This window comes from Cucurbita pepo, chromosome LG05 (genome assembly GCF_002806865.2).
Source record: "Cucurbita pepo subsp. pepo cultivar mu-cu-16 chromosome LG05, ASM280686v2, whole genome shotgun sequence".
Classification (NCBI taxonomy): Eukaryota; Viridiplantae; Streptophyta; class Magnoliopsida; order Cucurbitales; family Cucurbitaceae; genus Cucurbita; species Cucurbita pepo.
In genome coordinates this window covers 4,433,775-4,455,063 of record NC_036642.1, presented here as the reverse complement: position 1 = coordinate 4,455,063, position 21,289 = coordinate 4,433,775, and the positions used below count along the sequence as shown (strand labels likewise).

Below are 21,289 nucleotides of genomic sequence, written 5' to 3'. Positions count from 1 at the left end.
TGTTCTTGTTGACTATCCATTTTTAGGTTTTTTCCCGAATAAATCGAACAATTAGGTCAAATTACTGATTTAACTTCCATCAAGTTCGTTTAATCCTACTCTAATTTTACAATTTTCAATTTAATCTCTATGATTTGATAAAATCGTTACAAATTTTCCTTGTCATTACAATATTTAAGTTATTAAAATTGAAATATTGAAATATTTCCCACTAATGTGACAACGAACTAGAGTTTTTTTCTCCATGTCGAGTAAAATATAGAGAAAATAGGTAAAATTTTCAAGTGTAATTTTCAAAACAACATTTAAAAAAATGGGAATTTTCTTTATATATATTTGAAAAATATTGATCATAACATTATATATATATAGGATTTGGAAACGCAAACCAATTCAGTGGGCAATATCAAGAAGCCAATGCATCATGAAGTTCACTTAGCACAGATATACTTGAGTTGGGTACAAACATGTCCAACAGAAGCAAAAACAAGAACAAAAGATCTAAATCACTGCAGAGATGAACAAATAGCATGCAAAAAGAATCTCAAACTGAATCAGATATGAAAAATCCCACACAAGTTCATGACAATCTAATATACTCCAAGTAATTGTATTTTTGGCATACTATCTATATATACATTAATGATGCTACATGCTACGTGATAAACTCATACCCCTTTGTTCATCTTCATCAAATACAAGAGTTTAAATTCATCCAGGACCATAAATAATAACGGTTGTCAGAAGATTCAAGCTTGTTAAGTTGATGAATTACCTGTTGAAAATGGCAGGCTGCAAGTAATCACCATATCTTCAATGCTTCCCTAGAAGGGAAAGAGAAGTTTCGTAAGAAAGAATTGAGTTTTACAGGGATATAGATTAAGGAATCTCATAGGTGAAGTGGATGAACCTCTGCACCTGAGCAAGCATCCCGATCCTGGTTCGAGTCATCCAGTACAGGACGAACAGATCGATGAGTAAACCTGCCCATGCTCCGATTCGCGGTTTGTCGGGATAATTTCGTACTTTTAACTAATTTTTTGCTTCACGATCCATTATCAGTTTGAAGTACCTTCATCAATGGACAAAAATGGCATATACGAGAATCAATAGCAGGGAAAAAAACCAATATTACACATGAATGGTGGTGATATTGAGATCCCACGTTGGTTGGATAGGTTAACGAAACATTCTTTATAACGAAACATCCCAAAACCAACCGTGTCTAAATGAGAATCCAGTTAGAACACAGGCAAACAACGTATATTTAAAGGGTCTATACCTCATTGTAGAGAAAGCACCGACAATGTACATGTGGAGTTGATGCCTAAATACCGAACGGTCGGTCGAGCTTTGTTCCACCTTAATTCAACATAGGAAAAATGTCCAGTCATCACCTTAGTTACTCTATTAATTAAAATAAAGTAAAGAAAGAAAATACAGACCTTTTCGTTCTTCCAAGTCTCGGGCACAAAAGAAGATCGATCGTACGCAAAGAACGCGAACAGTAGAGAGTGAACAACATTGTTAGAATGAAAAGTTATGTTAAAACCACCATTCATGGCTAGAGGTGACAATAACTTCATTACCACAAGCTCTACCATCCAAGTTTTTCTAATTTTTCTTCACAGCATTCAGGCTACGATGGTATGTTCTCTTTTTAATCCTTGTTATCCTCCTCACCTTCCCAGACTTCATCATTTTTTTCACTTTTTCAAGCTTCTCTTTCCTACCTTCTAAATCAGCTTTAATGACCTTGTCCCTCTTCTCATCAGGAAGCAAGGCCAACCTAGAAAATTTCTTGGGCCTCACAAATCCCAGTCTTTCAGTTATGTCCTTGAATGCAGGAACAAGGCCTCGTCTTATAAAGCATCCATCGATCAGCTTCATCGAATTTAATTCTGGGAGAGCTGGGGCATCTTTCAACTCAAGGTCTGAACAGAAAGAGGAATCTTTTAGCCACATCCTGAGAGAATGAGCTTTCGCTATAAGGAGACCGCTCCGTGTTCTACAAGGAAGAAAAGGAGAACCCATCTCCCACAGGCATACTTTTAGTGTGCTATTGAGCGAAACCATGTTGTACTCTGCTGATCCAGTGATCAGAACAACTGATTTTGGAGATTCTGGGCAACCTTGCAAGGATGCATCCTGCAATTATATAGCAGACATTATAGAATAATATATAAATTTAGTCATGTTCTTCGAGTATTGCCATCGATTTTCTTTCATAAATGAATTTAAAGTGGGAAAAATGTGAGGGAGATTGGTTAAATGTAGGAAAAGAACTAGCCTGCATATGGTCAAGCCATAAAGTCAGAGCAACAAGAGCTGAACCAGCTGACAGCTTCCTAAAATCAGCACCCCAGTCCTTGTCAGCTACCCTGCATTATTAGACTAGCGCATGAGAAAGTAATTCAACAGTTCAATATAGTACCAAACAGATTGTCTTCAATCTCATAATATGGCTACAATAAGGCTAAGAAACATAATGTAAAGTATGGGTTCAAAATCTGTTCATCTATTCAACATGACCGCCCATTATTTGGATCAATGCCCCTTAGAGTCACCACATGCTACCATAACTCCAACCTTGGAAGAGGCATTGGTTCTCAAGCGCAAAATCCAACCAAAGTGCAAAAGTCGGAGTCAATCGACAAAATGACACTTTTCTGAGCAAATGAACAACGTAGTACATTATAGAAAAAGGCATTGGTAGTTGTGAAAATTCCTAGGATCCATCCATCATTTCCAGGTGAGCCACCACAAACAGCCATCAATCATGCTGATTCCAATGACTTGGCCCACCTAATTCGACCATAGAAGGAGGTCATGCAGTTACATAAAAGCAGCAAGTTGAAGAGGTGGCAACATCTTTTCACAAGTCATCAAGTGTGAATCTCAATCGTTTGTGGATGATGAATGCACCACAAGGCATTGATAGATGTTTTACTTATTTATAAATGGATGATCTTTCTCTGGAACGGCCCAGATCCACCGCTAGCAGATATTGTCCTCTTTGGCTTTTTCTTTCGAGCTTCCCCTCAAGGCTTTAAAACGCGTCTGCTAGGGGAAGGTTTCCATACCCTTAAGGAGGGTGTTTTGTTCTCCTCCCCAACCAATGTGGGACATCACAATCCACCCCCCTTCGGGGCCCAGCGTCCTCGCTGGCACTCCTTCCTTTCTCCAATCGATGTGGGACCACCACCAAATCCACCCCCCTTCGGGGCCCAGCGTCCTTACTGGCACATCGCCTTGGGTCTACCCCCTTCGGGGAACAACCTCCTTGCTGGCACATAGTTCAGTGTCTGGCTCTGATACCATTTGTAACGGCCCAGATCCACCACTAGCAAATATTGTCCTCTTTGGGCTTTCCCTTCAAGCTTCAAAACGCGTCTGCTAGGGGAAGGTTTCCATACCCATATGGAGGGTGTTTTGTTCTCCTTCCCAACCAATGTGAGACATCACATTCTCAATCGCGAAGTCTTAGCACACAAAGACGGAGAATGTTAGGAAATTCAAACTTCGGTAGCTTGGATGTGACAACTTGACAGATTCGAAGGAAAAGCCAAATTTTCCACAACTCAGTAATGGTAGGCATGATAAATTTGACAGACAAAAAATGAACAAATTAATTTACCTGAATATATCCTGTCGGTATATATTTCTCTTGATCGCCAACTGGAAAACCCATGATGCAGTTGCTCGAAGTTCGAATGCCCACAGCAGATCCTCTAAAGCATTGACAAAGTTAAATGCTGCATCATCATCTTCCATGGCTCCAAGTTTCTCTAGACATTGATCAACCTCCAGAACCAGTGATTGTGATTTTTCTGTTAAAAGCCTGCGAGAGAATCTTTATCTTAAAATGGCTAGTTATCAAAATTACTCGACAGCATCATTTTAAAAGAGGAATGAAACATTGTCTTGCTTTAACATTAGGAAAATTCGTGGGCACGCACCTGATTGGAAGATCGAATCCTGTATCTCGCAACGCATTTAAAATGATAATGGCTTCACCGGTACCTTCAGACAAACTTGCAGCTCGAATAAAGCACGTCCATATTCTATAGTCTGGCTCTATACCATCTGCCTTCATTTCCATCAGTTTCTCAATTCCACCGTTGTAATCCCCCTTTCTAAGATATGCATCAATTACTGAACTATATGGTAATGTATCAAGGTTCATACCAGTTGCTTTCAGATCATTGAGAACCTGTTCGGCTTCCTTCGGGTGGCCAGAACTGCCATAGGAAACCATTAACAAGTGCATCGTGGCAACAGTGGGTTCTATCCCCGACTCTTTCATCATGACAAGTAAGCGCTCGGCTTTCAAATGATCTCCTGTATTTCTAAACATCTTCATCATTACATGATAAAAAAAACGATCTAATTTACATCCATTTGATCTCAACTCTTCAAAAAGCTCCTCTGCTTCTTCAACTAGCTGCCTTTTAGAAAGGGCGGAAATCAAACTTTTATAGGTGTCCAACACAGGCTCCATACCTCGCCTTTTCATTTCATGCATCAGTGACAACCCCTCTTCTGGTCTACAATCTCTACAATACATTATAATTAAGGAATTATAAGTATCCTCATCAGGTGTCAGTCCAGTTTCTAGTATTAGCTGGTACATTCTAGAAGCATTTCTGAAATCTTCAACTCCTACATACAACTTGATTACGGAGTTCAATATGGATAGATCAGGTTTAAATCCCGCCTCCTCCATTTCTAATAGCATGGCCTCAACATCCCGAACTCGTTTTCCCTTGCATAACAATGCAATCATACTCCTGTAAAGATGCATTGTTGGAAGATAACCAGCAGCTTTCATTCCATGATAAATTTTCTTCACCTCAAATACGTTTCCATCTCGAGCAAATGCATCAAGCATCAAAAGAATAGAACTTTTGCTTATCTTGAAGCCCATATCTTGCAACTCCTGGACAACAACATAAAGCTCCTTCAATCGATTATCAACAATTAATGCTTGCAATAAACCGTTAATGGAATTCACTGAAGGAGAAGGACCATTGCACATCATGGTGTTAAAAACAGCCCTTGCTCGTTCGTAGCAACCACTTTTGGCATAAGCTTGTATTAACGCATTCCAAATCTTTCTATCAATTGTAGCTAGTTTTAGCTTCAGTTTTCCAACCAAGCTTTCAGCTTTCTGCCATAGTTTTAGTTCCCCATATGCTTCAATAATTTTAACATATGTAGAGACATCATCTACTATAACCCCTTCGAGCTCGGCACGTTCCAGCAAATAATGGGCTATTTCAGGATAGCCTGTTTTACAGTGCATAAGCATCATGAATTGGTACAGGCTTTCCGAAATTTTGACACCATAGAACATCATATCAGAAAATATGTGAGATGCTATATCAAAGAGTTCCTTTTCCTGGCATCCTTGGAGCAAACATTCATACACTATGGAACTTGTGCCAAATGAACCAAACCTATTACCATATTCCACTAGAGCAGCATCTATTTGCTTAGCTTTACAAAGTACAACTATCATCGATTCAGTTACCAGCTGATTCGAATTTGAAGTCTTATCTTTCAAAAATTCTAGTAATTCACAAGCTTCTAAGTGCCTGCCAGACAAACTATATGTACTCAAAATAGATAATAAGGTCTCATGGTCCAGGTCATAGCCAGTGTCAATGGCCAATCTCAACATTTTAGCAGCATGATCATAGCACTCTTCCTTTACAAGAATCGAAGAAATGACTTGAGGATTCAAACCACATCGTTCTTGCATATCACTTATTACTTTGTCAATCTCATCCAATTTATTTTCTTTCCTAAGGTTTCGAAGCATAACCTCATAGAGGGCACCATCTGGTGTTAGACCATCACGCACCATTTTCCTGTATAAGAACATTGCCTTCTTTGTCTCATTGAACCTAAGAAAGAGATCAATCATAACCGAGTATGCCAAACAATCTGGTCTAATCCCAGACCTAAGCATACAATCAAATGTCTTCTCGGCTTCTACTGGTTTACCGGCCTTTCCATATCCACATATTAAAGCACTGTACGTCCTTAGAGTGGGTTTGACTCCAGAATCCAACATCTCAGTCATTACGTTTGCAGCTTCTTCTATTTTACTAGATTTTCCAAGTGAATCGATAAGAACAGTGTATGTAACTTCATCAGGAGTTCGGCCAGACAATTTCATATCCCTGTAAAGCTGGAATGCAAGGTCATGCTGTTCCTGCTTCCCATACATGTGGATCATTGTATTATATGTCATCTCGTCTTTACCAAATCCATTGCTTACCATTTCTTCACAAATCTCCTTTACCTTCTCTTCATTCCCTTCTCGAGCAAAAGCGTATAATAACGAATTATACGTCACTGCATCTGGAAAGAACCCTTTGGACGCTAATTCCTTAAACAGCTGCTCAGCTCTGCTGGCCAGCCCACATCTCCCATATACTGATATCATAGCATTGTAAGTCCATAAATCAGGTTGACAATTATGTCTCTCCATATCATTATATACCTTCATTGCTTCTTCAAGATTTGATTCACGGGAACAAGCACTAATTAAAGTATTATACGTTATTATATCAGGTCTAACACCTGACTTCCTAACCTCATTTAGAAATTGAAGGCATAAATTCGGTGTCATGGGTCCCGACTTCATACGTGCATTTATCATAGTGTTGAAACTCACCAAGTCAGGCTCACACCCCCTCGTACGCATTAAATCAAGCAACTCTTGAACCTGAACAAACCGACCGTTCCGTGCATATACGCCCATCATAGCATTGTATACTTGGACAGTATTGCCAATGGCAGACTCAGACCTGGTAAAAATTTCTACAGCCAACGCTTCTTGATTGGCCTTTCCAAGCACTGCTAAGATGGTAGCCAACATCCGAGCATTGGGTGAATACCAATGCCTCAAATTCAACCACTCATACACCTCCAAAGCCCTGTGCCAATTCGAGCGCCCCACCCATTTCACTACAAAGCAAAAGTCAGTGGGTGTCATTTGAACCTTCCTATCATCCAACACATCAGCCACAAATTCATCCTGTTTCAACGCTAAAATTCTATCAGTCAACAATTGCACTCTCTCCCTCCAATCTTTCGCTCTTTTGAGTGCTAATTTGGTCATCTTTTTCACTCTCGTCTTGCTAGGCCTCCCTAAAACCTCTTGAGTTTCATCACTCACCATCACCATAGATTCTAACTCATCTTCTACAAAATCGCCATCTCTAATCTCCGAATTTTGGGTTCTAATAGAAACCTCCGATTCATCGACCCCATGGGTCTGCGAAGGGGAAGAAACCGTGAACTGCGTTTGAGACGGTGGCTGAAAACTCTCGGTTAACTTGAGATTGGGCCATCTAACAGAAGGAGAAGCTCTACTATAGCGAAATTGCTGAGACGTATTTGTATTGGTTTCACTCTGTTCAATGGAAGAAGCAGAAGTGGGCTTACATACCTTGGAAGATGAAGCGAAGGCCAACGGAAGCACCGCCGAACATGCCATAGCAATGGAAACCGCGGAGAGTATGGGAATTACTGTAACTGTGCAATAAATTACTATTTCATGACGAGAAACTTGCCGATTGATTCAAAGACGGAGGGATGAAGAAAGTGGAACCTGAAAGCTTCACTGGGTTCAGATCAATTCTTGGGAAGGGAAGATAGCAACAGCAATTGGCTATGAATTTGTGGGTTTTCTTTGGCTTGTCTATATGTATGTATATATATATATATACATATATATATATGGGTTCATTTCGGATAGCAATTGCCATCTGGATACAGTGCCGCGAAGCTTGGAAGAGAGATATTTTTGCTTTGAAGTGGGATGTACGAAATTTCGTTATTATTTTTATTTATGACTTGAGAGTTAAATAAAAAATTCAAACTTTTGATTTATTCCTCAAAAATACATTTGAATAGCTACATTGAACTTCCGATTCCATTTAATATTTATGTTTAATTTTGATTTAGAGATGAATAAATGTGTGAAAAATGAAAGAGTAATGTTTACAATTGAGTTATGACCATGTAGTCACTCGTTTTCGTACATGGGCAATCATGCATGGTTACGGTTCCAAACATTAATGTAAGATAATGAAGATGATGTGAGAATTTCTTTTTTGAGTGTTTAGACAGATTATGAAGTGTTGAAGGATTGACTAATCTTCTCACCCAAAACTCTATGGCAAAAGATTTCTAAGTTCAATGATTTCTAAGTTCAATGATTAAAGTATTCAAATAGTATGTATTTACTTAAAAATACAACCAAAATTTGAATGATACTTATTTGTTTAAAACATACTTCTTCAAAGTCCTATGGCATAAACTTATTGGAATAAGTGATCAAAGCGTTCAATAATATAACAAATTGTTACTCTTTATGGTAAAGGGGAAGCAAAGATACTGAATGAGAAACATAAACGCAAATTTGTCTGAGTTTCTTAGAAACAGCATATGGGTGAATTCTCTACCTATCCGCATGTGCTAGCTTCGTGTGCATATTCCCTTTTATTGAAGGTGGTTCGAACTTTCACAAGGAGTAGTATGATATGAGTATATGATGAAACACAATCGAACCTAAATGTCATAAAAAAAATCCAAACCATCTCGAACATTAGAGGAAATCATCCAAGAAATTGACACATGGATGGCATGCTTAGTTATTGAAATGCATGAGTAGGTACGAGGAGTAACGGAGTAGCCGTCGAGCATAGAGATTATCCATATCTACACCATCAAACTAAAGCCTAAAAGCTCATCATTGTTCTTATTATTACTTTCATGAAGAAAATCAAAGGATACAACAGCATACAAAACAAGAATAAATCCCCTGAAAAGACAAACGGAGCCGAACCAAAGAAAAAAAACTAAAGGAAAGGGCTCCATCTGTTAAATTTCCTGCATAATCTTTCCTTTTATCACATGGTTCTTGTAACATCCAGCACTAGTAGACAGCATGCCAAGATAGCATAATATTAAATGTCACTATGAGGACAATCGAATGTTGGCTAATAGTTAATTTTTCAATCAACCAACTCAATGGAATTTTATTTAAGAAGAAAATTAAAGCATGTATCCCATTACCTTGCATTTCGTGAACTCCCTGTTCTATAAGCCTGGAATTGATTCAAGGTTGTACTTCTCAGACCGTGCAGCAGCTTCGGCTTCCTTACCATCCTCCAAATTTGGCTTCTTCATGGCGTCGAGTGTGTTTAAATAAGAGTGTGAAACGTCTCGACTGGAAGATGTGCCTGAATTGCTGATTCTGCTTGCGAGGAAGCGACGAATCAGACCTCGGAGGAATGGAGCCATGGTATCTGGCTCATATTCTAAGTAATACATGATTCCTCCCATACAAATTGAGAATAGGAAGACCTGTTCGTATTACCAAACAGAAGGAAAATGTTATTTGGGAATTCAACAGAACATCAGATATCAGGTTTACCAAGCTCTAGTATATCTTATAAGCTTAATCTCTTCCAACACAAATATATACTCCTTTGGAAACATGTCACTGGATCCAAGCAGACACACTGCTAATCTCTCTCGAGGGTCGACATACCTTCGATTGAGTGCATTTACAACATGATATGGCTAGTTATTCAAGGCCAATAACATACGAGGAAATATATTGCTGGATGGTATAATTGTTGAAGATAGAATCACAAAAAATTAGGACCTAGATAGGTGTCGACAACTGATCCCCACTGCAAAACATTAACTTTTAATTTTCAACAATCATATTTGATTTTGATGTAATCAAAATACCTCAGCATTTTTTATGTTTGGAAGCAGGTGGCGATTGACCAAGATATACCACCAAGAATCTACTGCACGGGGGAGAACATAGAGAGCTAGCTCAGATCGTCTTCCCTTCTTCTCTAAAAGAACTGAAAGGGCAGATATCCCACCGGCAACCCAATATACGAGTTTGTGGTCCTTGGTTGCAACTTTCCTATGCAAACAAATGACCGCCTAGCATCGTCCCAAATACTTCAGAACATTATCTAACTGATTTTAACTGATATTTAACATGAAAGATCAGGAAAATAATGACCTGAAAAATGCCAACAAAGGCAGACAAAAAACTTGTTGACCGAACTGCACCTTTGACAGCAAGCCAACAGGTGCGACCGGGAGCATCCATGAACTGCAAAACCATGAATCGTGGTAATCAGCAACAATAACTAAATCGAAAAACGATTTCAGCAACAAAAACAAGGGGGTAATGACTATATATACACTAAAACATGTGGACTTTCTAACAAAATATAATTAAAAATAAAAACATATAAAAAAAATAAGATGCTTAGTATAAGTATTTATTTTCAATTTTTTGACCAATTGCGGATACTTTTTGTAACACCTTGGTTTTTGTACATCTTTCTCATGTACGTTTCATAGTCTTGAAGAAAAGTCCTTTTATTCCTAGTGAAAAAACGAAAGAAAACCACCGATTCTAACTAGTGGCAGCTCTAACCAAGGAACATAATTTTGGTGGGCCAACCGTGGTTGTGGAAAATAGTAGAATGCATTTTAGGGAGAACTTACTTTCTGTAGGTGCAAGACAACAAATGGTACAAATGTCAACGAGAAGTAAAGAGGAAATGTCTTCTTGAATGTGGCTGATGCTGCCTTCCCATTGTGAGCCATGCACGAATTCGTGTCTGGATGGATTATATTACACGGAATAATTGAGGGAAATTCCCCTAGATTTTCATAGCCAGATATTTTTTTATCTGACAAATAAGAAGAAAGTGATGCAACATCAATGGGATAGCCTCTACAACTATCTCGTACAGCCTTGTAGACAGGTTCGGCAACTGGCCCTGTCTTTTGAATGAAGTCCCGATATGATTGTGGCAAGCTCTCAGGACGCATTACAAAGGCATACATAACCTGAAACAAATAGTTTATCATGAATATAAAACAGGGTATACTATTAAAGAAATTAATGATTAGTACTGCCAGCTGACATCATAAAGGCAGAGATGAATCCCATAGTTCTTCTAATAATAATAAAAAAAAAAGAATCTCATAATTCTGACGAAAAAGATGAAACTGCCAAATAAAATAAATAAATAAATAACTTTTCAGGGCCATAAAATTATTCAACATTTACAATTTAATTTAACTAAGGATAAGAAATTAATGGATTTTTTACAACATGTTTTACGAAAACTATTGTTACTTTCTGATTACTCTATTCTTCTGATCCCAGCCATTTTTCATTAAAGGGGAAGGTCCAAGAAACTCTTCCATCAACGAGTAACACCCAAATTTATGAACCAAAGAGATCTTGAAATCTATTTCAAACCTGAGCCAAGACAAAAAGCAGTGAATCCATATAGCTCTAAACTACCTGTGCACATGCCATGGCAAAAAGCAGAGAATCACCATGTCTCCAATGACTCCCCCAAAGGTGGAACTTGTTCTTGGATTTCGCAGAATTATAAGCACACTAATTTTAAAAAGAGAAATATGAAAAGAAAGAAAGTTAACACAGATACAGACAAGGAGATTAAGAAACGGGAGAAAGAAAAACTGCATCTCAACAGTAAACTCATGCTTTTTGTACCTGAGCAAGTCTAGCCATAAGATACAAAGCAAGAGTACGCCTCCGATTTGAGTCATCCAATGCTAAAACAGACAGACCAGCCACTGAACCTGCTAATATTCTGCTCATCATCCCTTAAACAATGTCATAAATATGGAATGTGCTTATTCCAGATCTTTTGCATTAAAAAGGGGGAAATGAAACACCAATAAAGTCATGAAAATGGGAAAATTGATGCTCTAATGGATTGTAAACTTACACATTTAACGATGTCTCCCTCTTTCTCCACTTTCTAAGCAAGCATCTAAGGGCATGATAAGACCCAGTAAAACCACCAAAAAACAAACCAATCCGACAAGCTTCTTCCCTTACTATCAAGTCTTTCTCTGAGACAAGTTGCTATGAAACAGTATTCAGGAGGAAAAAATTAATCAAGCACGTGGAGTAAATGAAGGGCAACAGAAATCTATTAGAAATGAAAGATTATTAAATACATGTGAGAGGCAACAGAGATCTTTGATGCACACAAACTAAGAATAGTATCATCTGCCAGCACAAAAATATCTAATTCTGTTTCATTTTTCTCAACAAAACCATATTGATCACTGGCAATAAGCCATGTCTATTAGAAATGAGAATGAGAAATGAAAGTGATTCTTCCAACTTTTTATTTACCTTTTGCATGGATTCCACCACAACTTCAATTTAATTCTTAATCTAAGGATTAACATATAAGATGAATGATAATCCTTTTCCCTTTTCTTTTACAACTACAAGTTTCATTGATCCATGAATTTTACAAAAGGGAATGGTCCTTGATGCTTATTGTAGGAGGATGAACAGTTATAAAAGTGTTTTGGATGACGACCAAGAGAAGCAACAAAAGAAACGGTTTACCAAAGGTCTAAGAGCTAATAATGAACATCTTAGAATATATTCTCCAATTTCTCTATCTAGCCAAAACTCTCACAAAATCACTTCAATAATGTTAGACCATAAAACTGCAGTTTTCCATTTAAAATGGGTTCCACACAATAAAGAAGACAAACTGACTTGCACTGATGGGGGCATCGAGCAACTTAAACCAAAAATATTAATTAGGCTCCACCTTAAAGAACTGGAAACCTAGCAAAAGAAGAATAAGTAGCCAGCTTCTTCATTTGATTCTTGCCAAGGAAACAACAATCTGGAAAAAGAGAGCTTCGCGTGGTATTCTTGTTTTCACAATCATTAATTCTCAATCCTCCAAGGAAAGTTGTACAATGGGAAAACAACTTTAACCTTCATAGGATTTTGAATTTTAAGGAGTATAATAGGAAAAAACTTAACAACAATGAATTTTCCAAGAGAGTAACATATGGATAAAGGTTCCTGATATTAATATGTTCCGCAAACTAGAGAAGGTTTATCAGCTCTATCTCAACCTTGACAAAGTCCTTATCAAAGTATAGTGCTTGTGCTAACACCATCTACTAAAAAGCTTTACTTCTGATGTGTTTGGTTTTTTTTTTTAATTATTATTTTAGTTGATTGGAGTTTCCGGCTTTATGTTTGGCTGTTCGGTTGTTTGTTAGGTTTGGTTTGTCTTCCCCTATACAGATGGGGGTTTGTCATCCATTAAAGATAACTTATCATTAATAAAATTATCTCCAAGTTTGTCTTTCTATCCAGGTTCTTACTAAGATACACAACTCAGGAAAGATGAAAACCAAGGTGCTATCTTTCATCCACATGTCCTCCCAAAAACTGCTACTGGGCTGCAACTATATATTGTAGTCGAATTATCTGAAAGTGCAACCTTCCATGCCATCTTTGTTGGATAAAACTTCATGTGATAAGGAATCAAGCTGCACTGAAATACAGCTCATGGAAGAAAAATTCTTGACTTCCAATTTCCCAATGCCCAAACCTCATACTTCCGAAGAGTGGGAAATAATGCTCCATTGGATAAGATGGCATCCCCTATTATGCTTCATCCTTCCCAATAGAAGGTTGTCAGCTAAATTTCAACCTCATCAAAGTCTCTTCACAATCTAATGTGTTTGTACTGGCGCTGTCTACCTAAAAAGCTTTGCCTCATACCAAGATTTACAGCTCAGGGAAGATGAAAACCAAGGGTGTTATCTTTCATCCACATGTCCTCCCAATAACTGTTACTGGGCTGCAACTACTTACAGTCTAGTTATTCGTAAGCAAACTGTAACCTTCCATGCCATCTTTGTTGGGTAAAACTTCACGTGATAAGGAATCAAGCATCACTCAGATACAGATCAGGAAAGAAGAAATCGTGGGTCCCAAATTGCCAATGCCCAAACCTTTTATTTTCAAAGAAATGGAAACGATACTCCATTGGGTATGGGGACATCCCTTACTTCATTTCTTTGTTCTACTTGGCTATACAACTCCTCAGCTAAATTCTATTGATCTCGATAACTCACTCACCCACTCAGCTATTTGGCATTTACATAAGTCACTATTTGCACTTAAATATAGTCACTATTAAAGAAGGAATGGAGTCAATATAGTATTCTCCATCTTGACTCAAATTTCCACGAGATTCTTCAAACTTCAGGTTTTCCTATCATAAGCAATAAAACCTTCGTAAGCATTCCAATGTATCAGTGTCCTTATTACACTATTTCAATGGTAACTTCATGTATCCAACCACCCTCCATAAGAGGGTTAACGGCCACTTCAAAGATTTATCCCGAGTTTAAAATCTCAATTCCTTATCTTCCACTGTTAATCCCAACCTTTTTTTTTTTTTTTTTTTAACACCAAGCAATATCGTTTGATCCCTATCCTAGCTTCTTAATAATGCTTAACTGAGAGAAAGGGATCAATGACGCACAAGTCAGAGGTGTTTTGCTGCAGGACTTTGAGGATCTTAAACTAGTCTTGAAGAAAACTGTGTATCCAATAACATAATTATATCACAGTTAAATGTAACAATCCACACAATCAGTTAATAGCGTTAAAAAGATTACAACCATTACGTCACACATGAGAGTTTTCATCAAAATTCATTTAACCTTTATTAAGAGCATTTAGGGAATCCAAATAACTTCCTTATCAACCATAACTTTTTAGCCATCACATGGAAACGGTTCTATAAAGGTTTCCAAAGTAGAAGGCTTTAAGAAATTAAAGTTCATACCAGGAAACATCAATCAAACCCAAGAAGCTTCTCCAATCTCATTAAGTGCATCACATAAACGGGGAGCTGTATGAGATAAAAAATGACCCTTAACAACCATAAAGTTTTAGCCATCACATGGAACCAATTCTGTGAAGTTTTATGAAGTAGAAAGCTTCAAGGAATTAAAGGTCATACCAAGAAATCATCAACCAAGCCCAAAGCTTCGCCAATCTCATTACATGCATCACATAAAAGGGAAGCCATATGAGATGAAAATAACCCGTATGATTTCAGCTCAATCCTCCTATTAAAAAAATTTAATCTTTCAAGTTTCAGCCCTCAGTATCAATATGCTACCTTTCGTTCAACTTCGGAAACTTCCACTGCCACTCCTCTCTTGTAATACTTATCTATCCAACCAGCATAATTGTCCCACCTAGTTTCTTCAAAGAATTTTGTACTTCTTGATAGCTTGAACCAACTCATAAAGCTGTCACGAACAATGAAACAAATTGCACAGACAGTGAAAACTTATTGTCCCTTTCATATCCAAAAACCCACGGCATTGTTTGCGTTCTATTGAGCCGCAACAAAAGGGAGAAAGGGATAACTCATCACTACTCAACCTAGCCGGAGAACTCATTGAAGAGAGAACCATTATAATGAGATGCTTTTTCATTTTAGATAATTGAAGCAATTGAAATATAATTACGCCATCAGACATAAATTACATCTAAGATTTAACATTCAAAGTAGCTATACATTTCTTATAAGAATTGAAATTAGAAGTTAAATCCTAAAATCGAAAAATCTAAGGAGCACACTTGGAAATATTACTTTAATTCCAGCAAGATCCAACCCATCTCATTATAATCCCCCTCCAATACAAACTCATTTCCAATATGTATGGCGAAATAATACGTTTCAACAACAATTGCATGAACCTAAACAACAGTCACGTAGCAGCAATAAGAAACAACTGCAGTGATAGTAACAAAATCTAAATTGTGAAGTGAATCAAACAATATTTTCCAACCCTAATTCAAAGTTTCAATCGACGATCACACAACAATAAGGAATACCAAAATCAACAATTTAAAAACGAGAATAAACCCAAACAAAACAAACCTTAAGATCAAGGATAGAGGAATAGGACTGTCTCCGTGCGAGCTTGAAAGCGCGGAGAAGTATACCAATGCCAACTCTAACACCATAGGAAAGGAGGAAGGTCTGGCAAAGGTTACCAATGGCATTAGCCACACAGGAGGACTCATAAGCGGCATGATCACACGGCGGGGGCTGCTCCCGGCTCTGGTGATGATGAGATCCACACGCCGCTACTTTCCGCTGTCGCCGCTGAAGCTCCTCAATAGCTTCCCGGAGCCGGTCCTCCGCCTCACGAAGACGCCGCTCCGCCTCCGAATCCTGCGTGCTGCTGTCGGAGCTCCTCTGCAGAGACGGCGATGGAGAAGAGGACAAAGAAAGGAAAGAAGAAGAAGAAGAAGAAGAAGACGAAGACGATGACATTTTGCATCAGAGAAAGAGAGATTTGAGTAGGAAGAGAGATTCGAGAGAGCACACAGGAAATGGCGAAAGCTGAAGCATTGGAGCTTTTGGAAGAAGAAGAACTCGAGAAGGAAAAAGGTGAAGAAGACGAAGAAGACGAAGAAGAAGGCTTCGTATGGCAGTTGGTTCAGACGGGGTTACATTTTATCTGGCACGTTTTACGAGTTCCGTGACGCCGTTCCGTAAGAAAACGACCGTTTAACGAACGGATTATTTTATAACACATTAATTTTTCTTTAATTTTATTTTGGACCAGTTTTAATTTTTTTAATAAAAGCTAATTAATTTAAAAAAAAAATTAATTAATTAAAATTTAATATTATTAATGTTACTTTAATTCTTTTAGGCATAGAATTGACATATTAATTCATCTTCTATGCACCTTATAATCTTATAGAAATTTGGATAAAAATATTGACATGTTAATCTCGATATACTTTTATCAATAATCACTATTTTTTAAGATTAAAAGTATTATTTCTATATCTATTGAATAAGAAAGTTTGAAATTAACCATATTTCTTAAAAAAAAAGAAAACAAGTATAGAAATAAATTTTTTCATAAAAATATTTAAATTAATAAATAAGTAATAAGTTAAGAAATCTTATTATTAATTTTATTCTTTAAAGGAAAAAGAAGGGTTAGGTTTTCTTGACTTTGTTTATGAAAGTCAACAAACATTTTTGTTTTAAAACAATTTTCTCCCTCCTTATTTTGCCTCCTAGTCTCATAATATCTCTCTTTTTTTTTTTTTTATCTAGAATTCAAAATTTTGCTAAATAAAAGAAAAAAAGTATGAAAAAAATAATGAAGCTCGAGAAAGTTATAGAGGTGAAAAATATTGTTGTTAGAGAAAGAAGATAGAGGCAACGACTAGACGTCTAGAAAAGAGAGAGAAGGTAAAATGAAGCTTGAAAAAGTTATGTTAACTGTGCGCCAAAGCCGAAGGCGTAGTGGCATTTCCTTCGGTTACTAAATTTTGGTTGACTTCAACATTACCCCGGCCCTAAATACCTCTCTAAGAAAGAAGATGGAAGTGACTAGACATCTTAGAGGGAAAAGGAACGAGAGAAAGACGAAATTATTAATAATAATGTTGAATTGAAAAATTAAGTCGAATTACGTTTAGACAATGAACTTTTAAGTTGGTCTAAACTTTGGATCTCTAACCTTCCGACTACTGGTCGATATTTGGACCAACGTCCAAACATCGTAGAAGGATTTTTCAAGTTAGTTTAAAGTTGGTCTAAACTTTGGATTTCTAACTTTTCGGTTATTGGTCGAAGTTTGGACCAACTTTGGTCCAAACATCGTAGAAAGGGCGAGCTTTCGGCTCTTAGCATGATAGAACTCTAGCAAATCCAAGTTTCAACCAACTTTGGTACATGTACATGTATGTCTAAATCATGAACAACAATGAAATGAAGAACCAAACAAGAGAATAGTGGAGACATCAACTAACAATATATTTAAGAAAAACTTCCTCAAGCTAAACACTGTGGATAAATTTTACTAAATTTTTGGAAGTAATGTCAATAAATTTATTCAACACTAATTTCAGCATGCAGTAAGTGCTGATAATCTAAGCACTTAAAAGAAGAAGGGTTCATGTATGTCTAGGCCTCCCATCCCCTCAAGAGCGTGGCTCGTGCCACACGATTGACACCCAAAGTGAATGCACCCATACGAAGATTACAATCATGTGATTTGCACATGCTTTTGATATTATAAAAAGCTCTTGTCATGTACCTTTGAAGCTCCTTGTTCACCTTCTCTTCATCCCACATGAAGCCCTGAATGTTCTGCAAAGTCCATGAACTACACCTTTTAGCTAGAACTATTCACCACTAACCTGAGTTTGTTGGTTTTTGCTTCCCCTTAAGACAAAGCTATCATTTATCAAAGAATTCAACCAAAGTAATTGGATCATATATAGCAAATCATCTGAGTCTTCTTAGTAGTAGTATTTTGATTCTACGCTATTCCGAGATTTGGCAATGATTCATCGTAAAACTGATACATAAGGAATGTCATAAAGTTTTAAATCGACAAAGTCAATGTTTTCATGATTCATTGTAAAAATGATACAACAGAAATGCCAAAAGTTTTAGATCGACAAAGTCGTCGGTTTCTTGTTCACCAACATATCATACGTTTTAGGTTTTACCCTTTGAGTGTTCTAATATGGTTATTATTGTTTTAAATACACTATTTTAGTCCTTATCAATAATTTTGAAGTGGTGAAAATGTTCATGTTTAGTTTGTTTGCTACCTGAACCCACTCAAAGTAGCTAACGGTGACTCCACCAGCATTCGCGTAGATGTCAGGGAGTATTATGACTCCTTTCTTAGATAGGATCTGCACAATGAAACCAGAGCTGTCACAAATCTAAGCTTGTGTATGAATCCAAGATTAATTATAGACCTTACTTACCTCATCTGCTTCTGGATCAGTTGGGTGGTTAGCTGCCTCTACAATAAACTTTGCTCTCACGCCAGCAGCATTTTCCCTTCATTTGGGAAGATTATAAAAAATGGAATCAGCTTGCCACAATGTGTTGCACAGTTTACTAACAATGCAACATGTATATATATGTGTGCGCGCGTGTGTATATATATGTGTGTGTGTGTATATAAATCTTCTTAGTATTCAAGAGTAATAAAAATATTTGACAGCAAACAAAGAGTTCTAGATGAAAAAGAGGGTAGACCTGTTCAAAACTCCACCTAAAGCACATGGGATAAGAACATCACATTCATGAACTAGAAGTTCGTTCGGATTCATGCCATCTGCACCTTGGAAATTTACTAGACTATTGGTCTTTCCTTTGTGCTCAATAAGATCGGGTATATTAATCCCGTTCGGATTTGTCACAGCGCCAGTGATATCACTCACTGCAACAACCTTTCCTCCTCTTTCATGGATGAGCCTTGCTGCCCAAGATCCCACGTTGCCAAATCCCTGTCGAATTTGCAGTTCATAAAGGTTTCTTCAATTGAGATGCTGAATCTTTACAACGAGAACACAAAACATTGTGAGCATTAGAAGTTCGCAAGTTTGAACTTTACTGTACCTGTATAACAAATGTTAGACCTTTGACTTTCTTTCCATGCTCTGCAAGCAAAGCCTCTGTAGCAAAAACAACACCACGCCCAGTTGCAGCATCTCTACCTAAGGAACCACCAAGGTCCTAAAATTGAAAAGATAAGAGAAGGGGGTCTTAATAACTCAATGATATTCATCAAACACAGAGAAGTTTCTTGGATTTTCAATCTCGATTACTTACTATAGGCTTCCCCGTCACGACTGCTGGTGAGTGACCATGAAACTTAGAGTACTCATCCAAAATCCAGGCCATAGTCTGCACAAATCTTTAAAATATCTGAACTAAGCATAATCGTGCTGCTGAAAATATTCGAAGCACACCTATAAATTAAGGATGCTATTAAACCTTTAAACTATCTGAACTCAACCTGCGCATTTGTGCCCATATCTGGTGCTGGAATGTCAGTATGTATACCAATGAGGTCATGGATCTTCTGAGTAAATACACGAGTCAGCCTTTCCAACTCGCTCCTGCTTAATTCTCGTGGAGTGCATCCAATCCCACCCTTTGCACCTCCATAAGGAATATCTGCTACAGCAGTCTTCCATGTCATTAGTTGAGCCAGAGCATTTACTTCATCAGGGTCGACCTTTAGTAACAGCATTAAGCAATTCAGTAAAGGAGAAAACTCAAATGAAAACACCTTAACCATCTTCGTACTTGAAAAGAAGAACGGTTGACCTTTTAGTTACAGATTTTGACGTCAAATTTTTATAGTACCAGTACTTTGTGATGTCCTTGGATGCATCCAACGGATGTTTGAGAGTAGAGCTCGCATGGAAGCAAAATCCTTGCATGTCTCACATTAAGATGACTTTTGAAAGTGAAACTTTTACGTGAAGATCTTTCTTGAACAAGTGTATTTTAATCATTACCATTTTAGTAAAATTTATTTAAAAACAAATCATGTAGATGCTTGGTTCATCAATTTCTAAAAGAACTTTCATATTACTTTCAAAACCTGAAATTTTTTTAGTAGGAAATACCTTTGATCATGACAAAATGCTTTCAGTCATGCCGAAGTACTCTCAAACTCCCAAACATAATGTAACTAAATGCATGCAAACTATGATCAATCAACAGCAGCCGTTCGTTTATCTGATAGAAACTACAAATCTTTTGATGGGGAGTGATGTAAACTGTTAAATACTCTCATCCAGAAACCAATTACGCCTAAACTATGACAGAATAGAAAAGAACAAGCGATCACATCAATTCAAAAGAGGAGAAAATCCAGTNAACCAATTACGCCTAAACTATGACAGAATAGAAAAGAACAAGCCATCACATCAATTCAAAAGAGGAGAAAATCCAGTCACCTCAGGATGATATCTGATCCCTCCTTTCATGGGGCCACGGGCATTGTCATGTTGAACCCTAAACCCCACATAAGACACTAAACTCCCATCGTCCTTGGGGATCGTACACTCAACCTGTTCGATCATCACAAGCAAACAATCAGAGCGTCTAAAATCAAAATCAACAAACGAAACCAAAATAAAAAAGAAAGAAGAACAACCTTGATTTCTCTGAAAGGGATCAAAAGACTCTTCTCGATCTTGGAATCCAGACCTAGAATTCGCGCGGCATGGCGAAAATTGCGATTGGTAGCAGCTAGGGCGTTCATGCTGGGAAAGCCTCGAAGAACTGAATTGAAAGGAGAAAAAAAAAAGGCGATAGGGAAAGGGAAAGACAATATAATGAATTGAGTGATACGTGTAATGGAGAGTGGTGATGGGGTGTAATTGGAGCTGTAAACGGCGCCTAAATTTGAGCCTGAATTTCGATGTGAACGTTGACCAATTCCGCCATGCGAGTCCACTTGGAAGTTCTGCAACAAACGGTCAGTTTTTTTGGGGAGCGAGAAGGCGAAAGGGGTTTGCCGCGTCCAAAACGAACACGACGATTAT

The 21,289-nt window shown here is 37.5% G+C and overlaps 3 protein-coding genes across 6 annotated transcripts; all 3 read right to left on the bottom strand.

Moving 5' to 3' along the window:
* Positions 1–529: 529 nt before the first annotated feature.
* On the bottom strand, positions 530–7,706 carry LOC111795357 (pentatricopeptide repeat-containing protein At3g18110, chloroplastic). Of its 2 annotated transcripts, XM_023677722.1 has the most exons (8): positions 7,625–7,699; positions 3,960–7,548; positions 3,638–3,841; positions 2,291–2,381; positions 1,446–2,148; positions 1,283–1,362; positions 919–1,072; positions 530–824 (listed from the first exon to the last, which is right to left on the bottom strand). In XM_023677722.1, the coding sequence occupies exons 2-5, from the start codon at positions 7,508–7,510 to the stop codon at positions 1,615–1,617; spliced, it is 4,380 nt and encodes a 1,459-aa protein (XP_023533490.1). In that variant the 5' UTR covers positions 7,511–7,548; positions 7,625–7,699; the 3' UTR covers positions 530–824; positions 919–1,072; positions 1,283–1,362; positions 1,446–1,614. The 2 variants fall into 2 exon arrangements, with proteins under 2 accessions (XP_023533490.1, XP_023533489.1); XM_023677721.1 differs by having other exon boundaries at positions 911–1,072; positions 3,960–7,706.
* A 605-nt stretch (positions 7,707–8,311) lies between these two features.
* On the bottom strand, positions 8,312–16,398 carry LOC111794656. 3 transcript variants are annotated; one of them, XM_023676754.1, is made up of 9 exons: positions 15,834–16,398; positions 11,826–11,965; positions 11,588–11,687; positions 11,372–11,470; positions 10,561–10,908; positions 10,067–10,159; positions 9,778–9,984; positions 9,094–9,384; positions 8,312–8,586 (listed from the first exon to the last, which is right to left on the bottom strand). In XM_023676754.1, exons 1-8 carry the CDS (start codon positions 16,230–16,232, stop codon positions 9,118–9,120), a joined length of 1,653 nt encoding a protein of 550 aa, XP_023532522.1. In that variant the 5' UTR covers positions 16,233–16,398; the 3' UTR covers positions 8,312–8,586; positions 9,094–9,117. The 3 variants fall into 3 exon arrangements, with proteins under 3 accessions (XP_023532522.1, XP_023532523.1, XP_023532521.1); XM_023676755.1 differs by lacking the exon at positions 8,312–8,586 and adding an exon at positions 8,751–8,953; XM_023676753.1 differs by lacking the exon at positions 8,312–8,586 and having other exon boundaries at positions 8,751–9,384.
* Positions 16,399–17,740: 1,342 nt separating this feature from the next.
* Positions 17,741–21,278, bottom strand: LOC111794657 (glutamate dehydrogenase 2-like). Its single transcript, XM_023676756.1, has 10 exons — positions 21,096–21,278; positions 20,899–21,017; positions 20,699–20,812; positions 19,747–19,968; positions 19,560–19,634; positions 19,347–19,463; positions 18,984–19,234; positions 18,707–18,782; positions 18,545–18,631; positions 17,741–18,074 (listed from the first exon to the last, which is right to left on the bottom strand). Exons 2-10 carry the CDS (start codon positions 21,004–21,006, stop codon positions 17,889–17,891), a joined length of 1,236 nt encoding a protein of 411 aa, XP_023532524.1. The 5' UTR covers positions 21,007–21,017; positions 21,096–21,278; the 3' UTR covers positions 17,741–17,888.
* Positions 21,279–21,289: the final 11 nt, after the last annotated feature.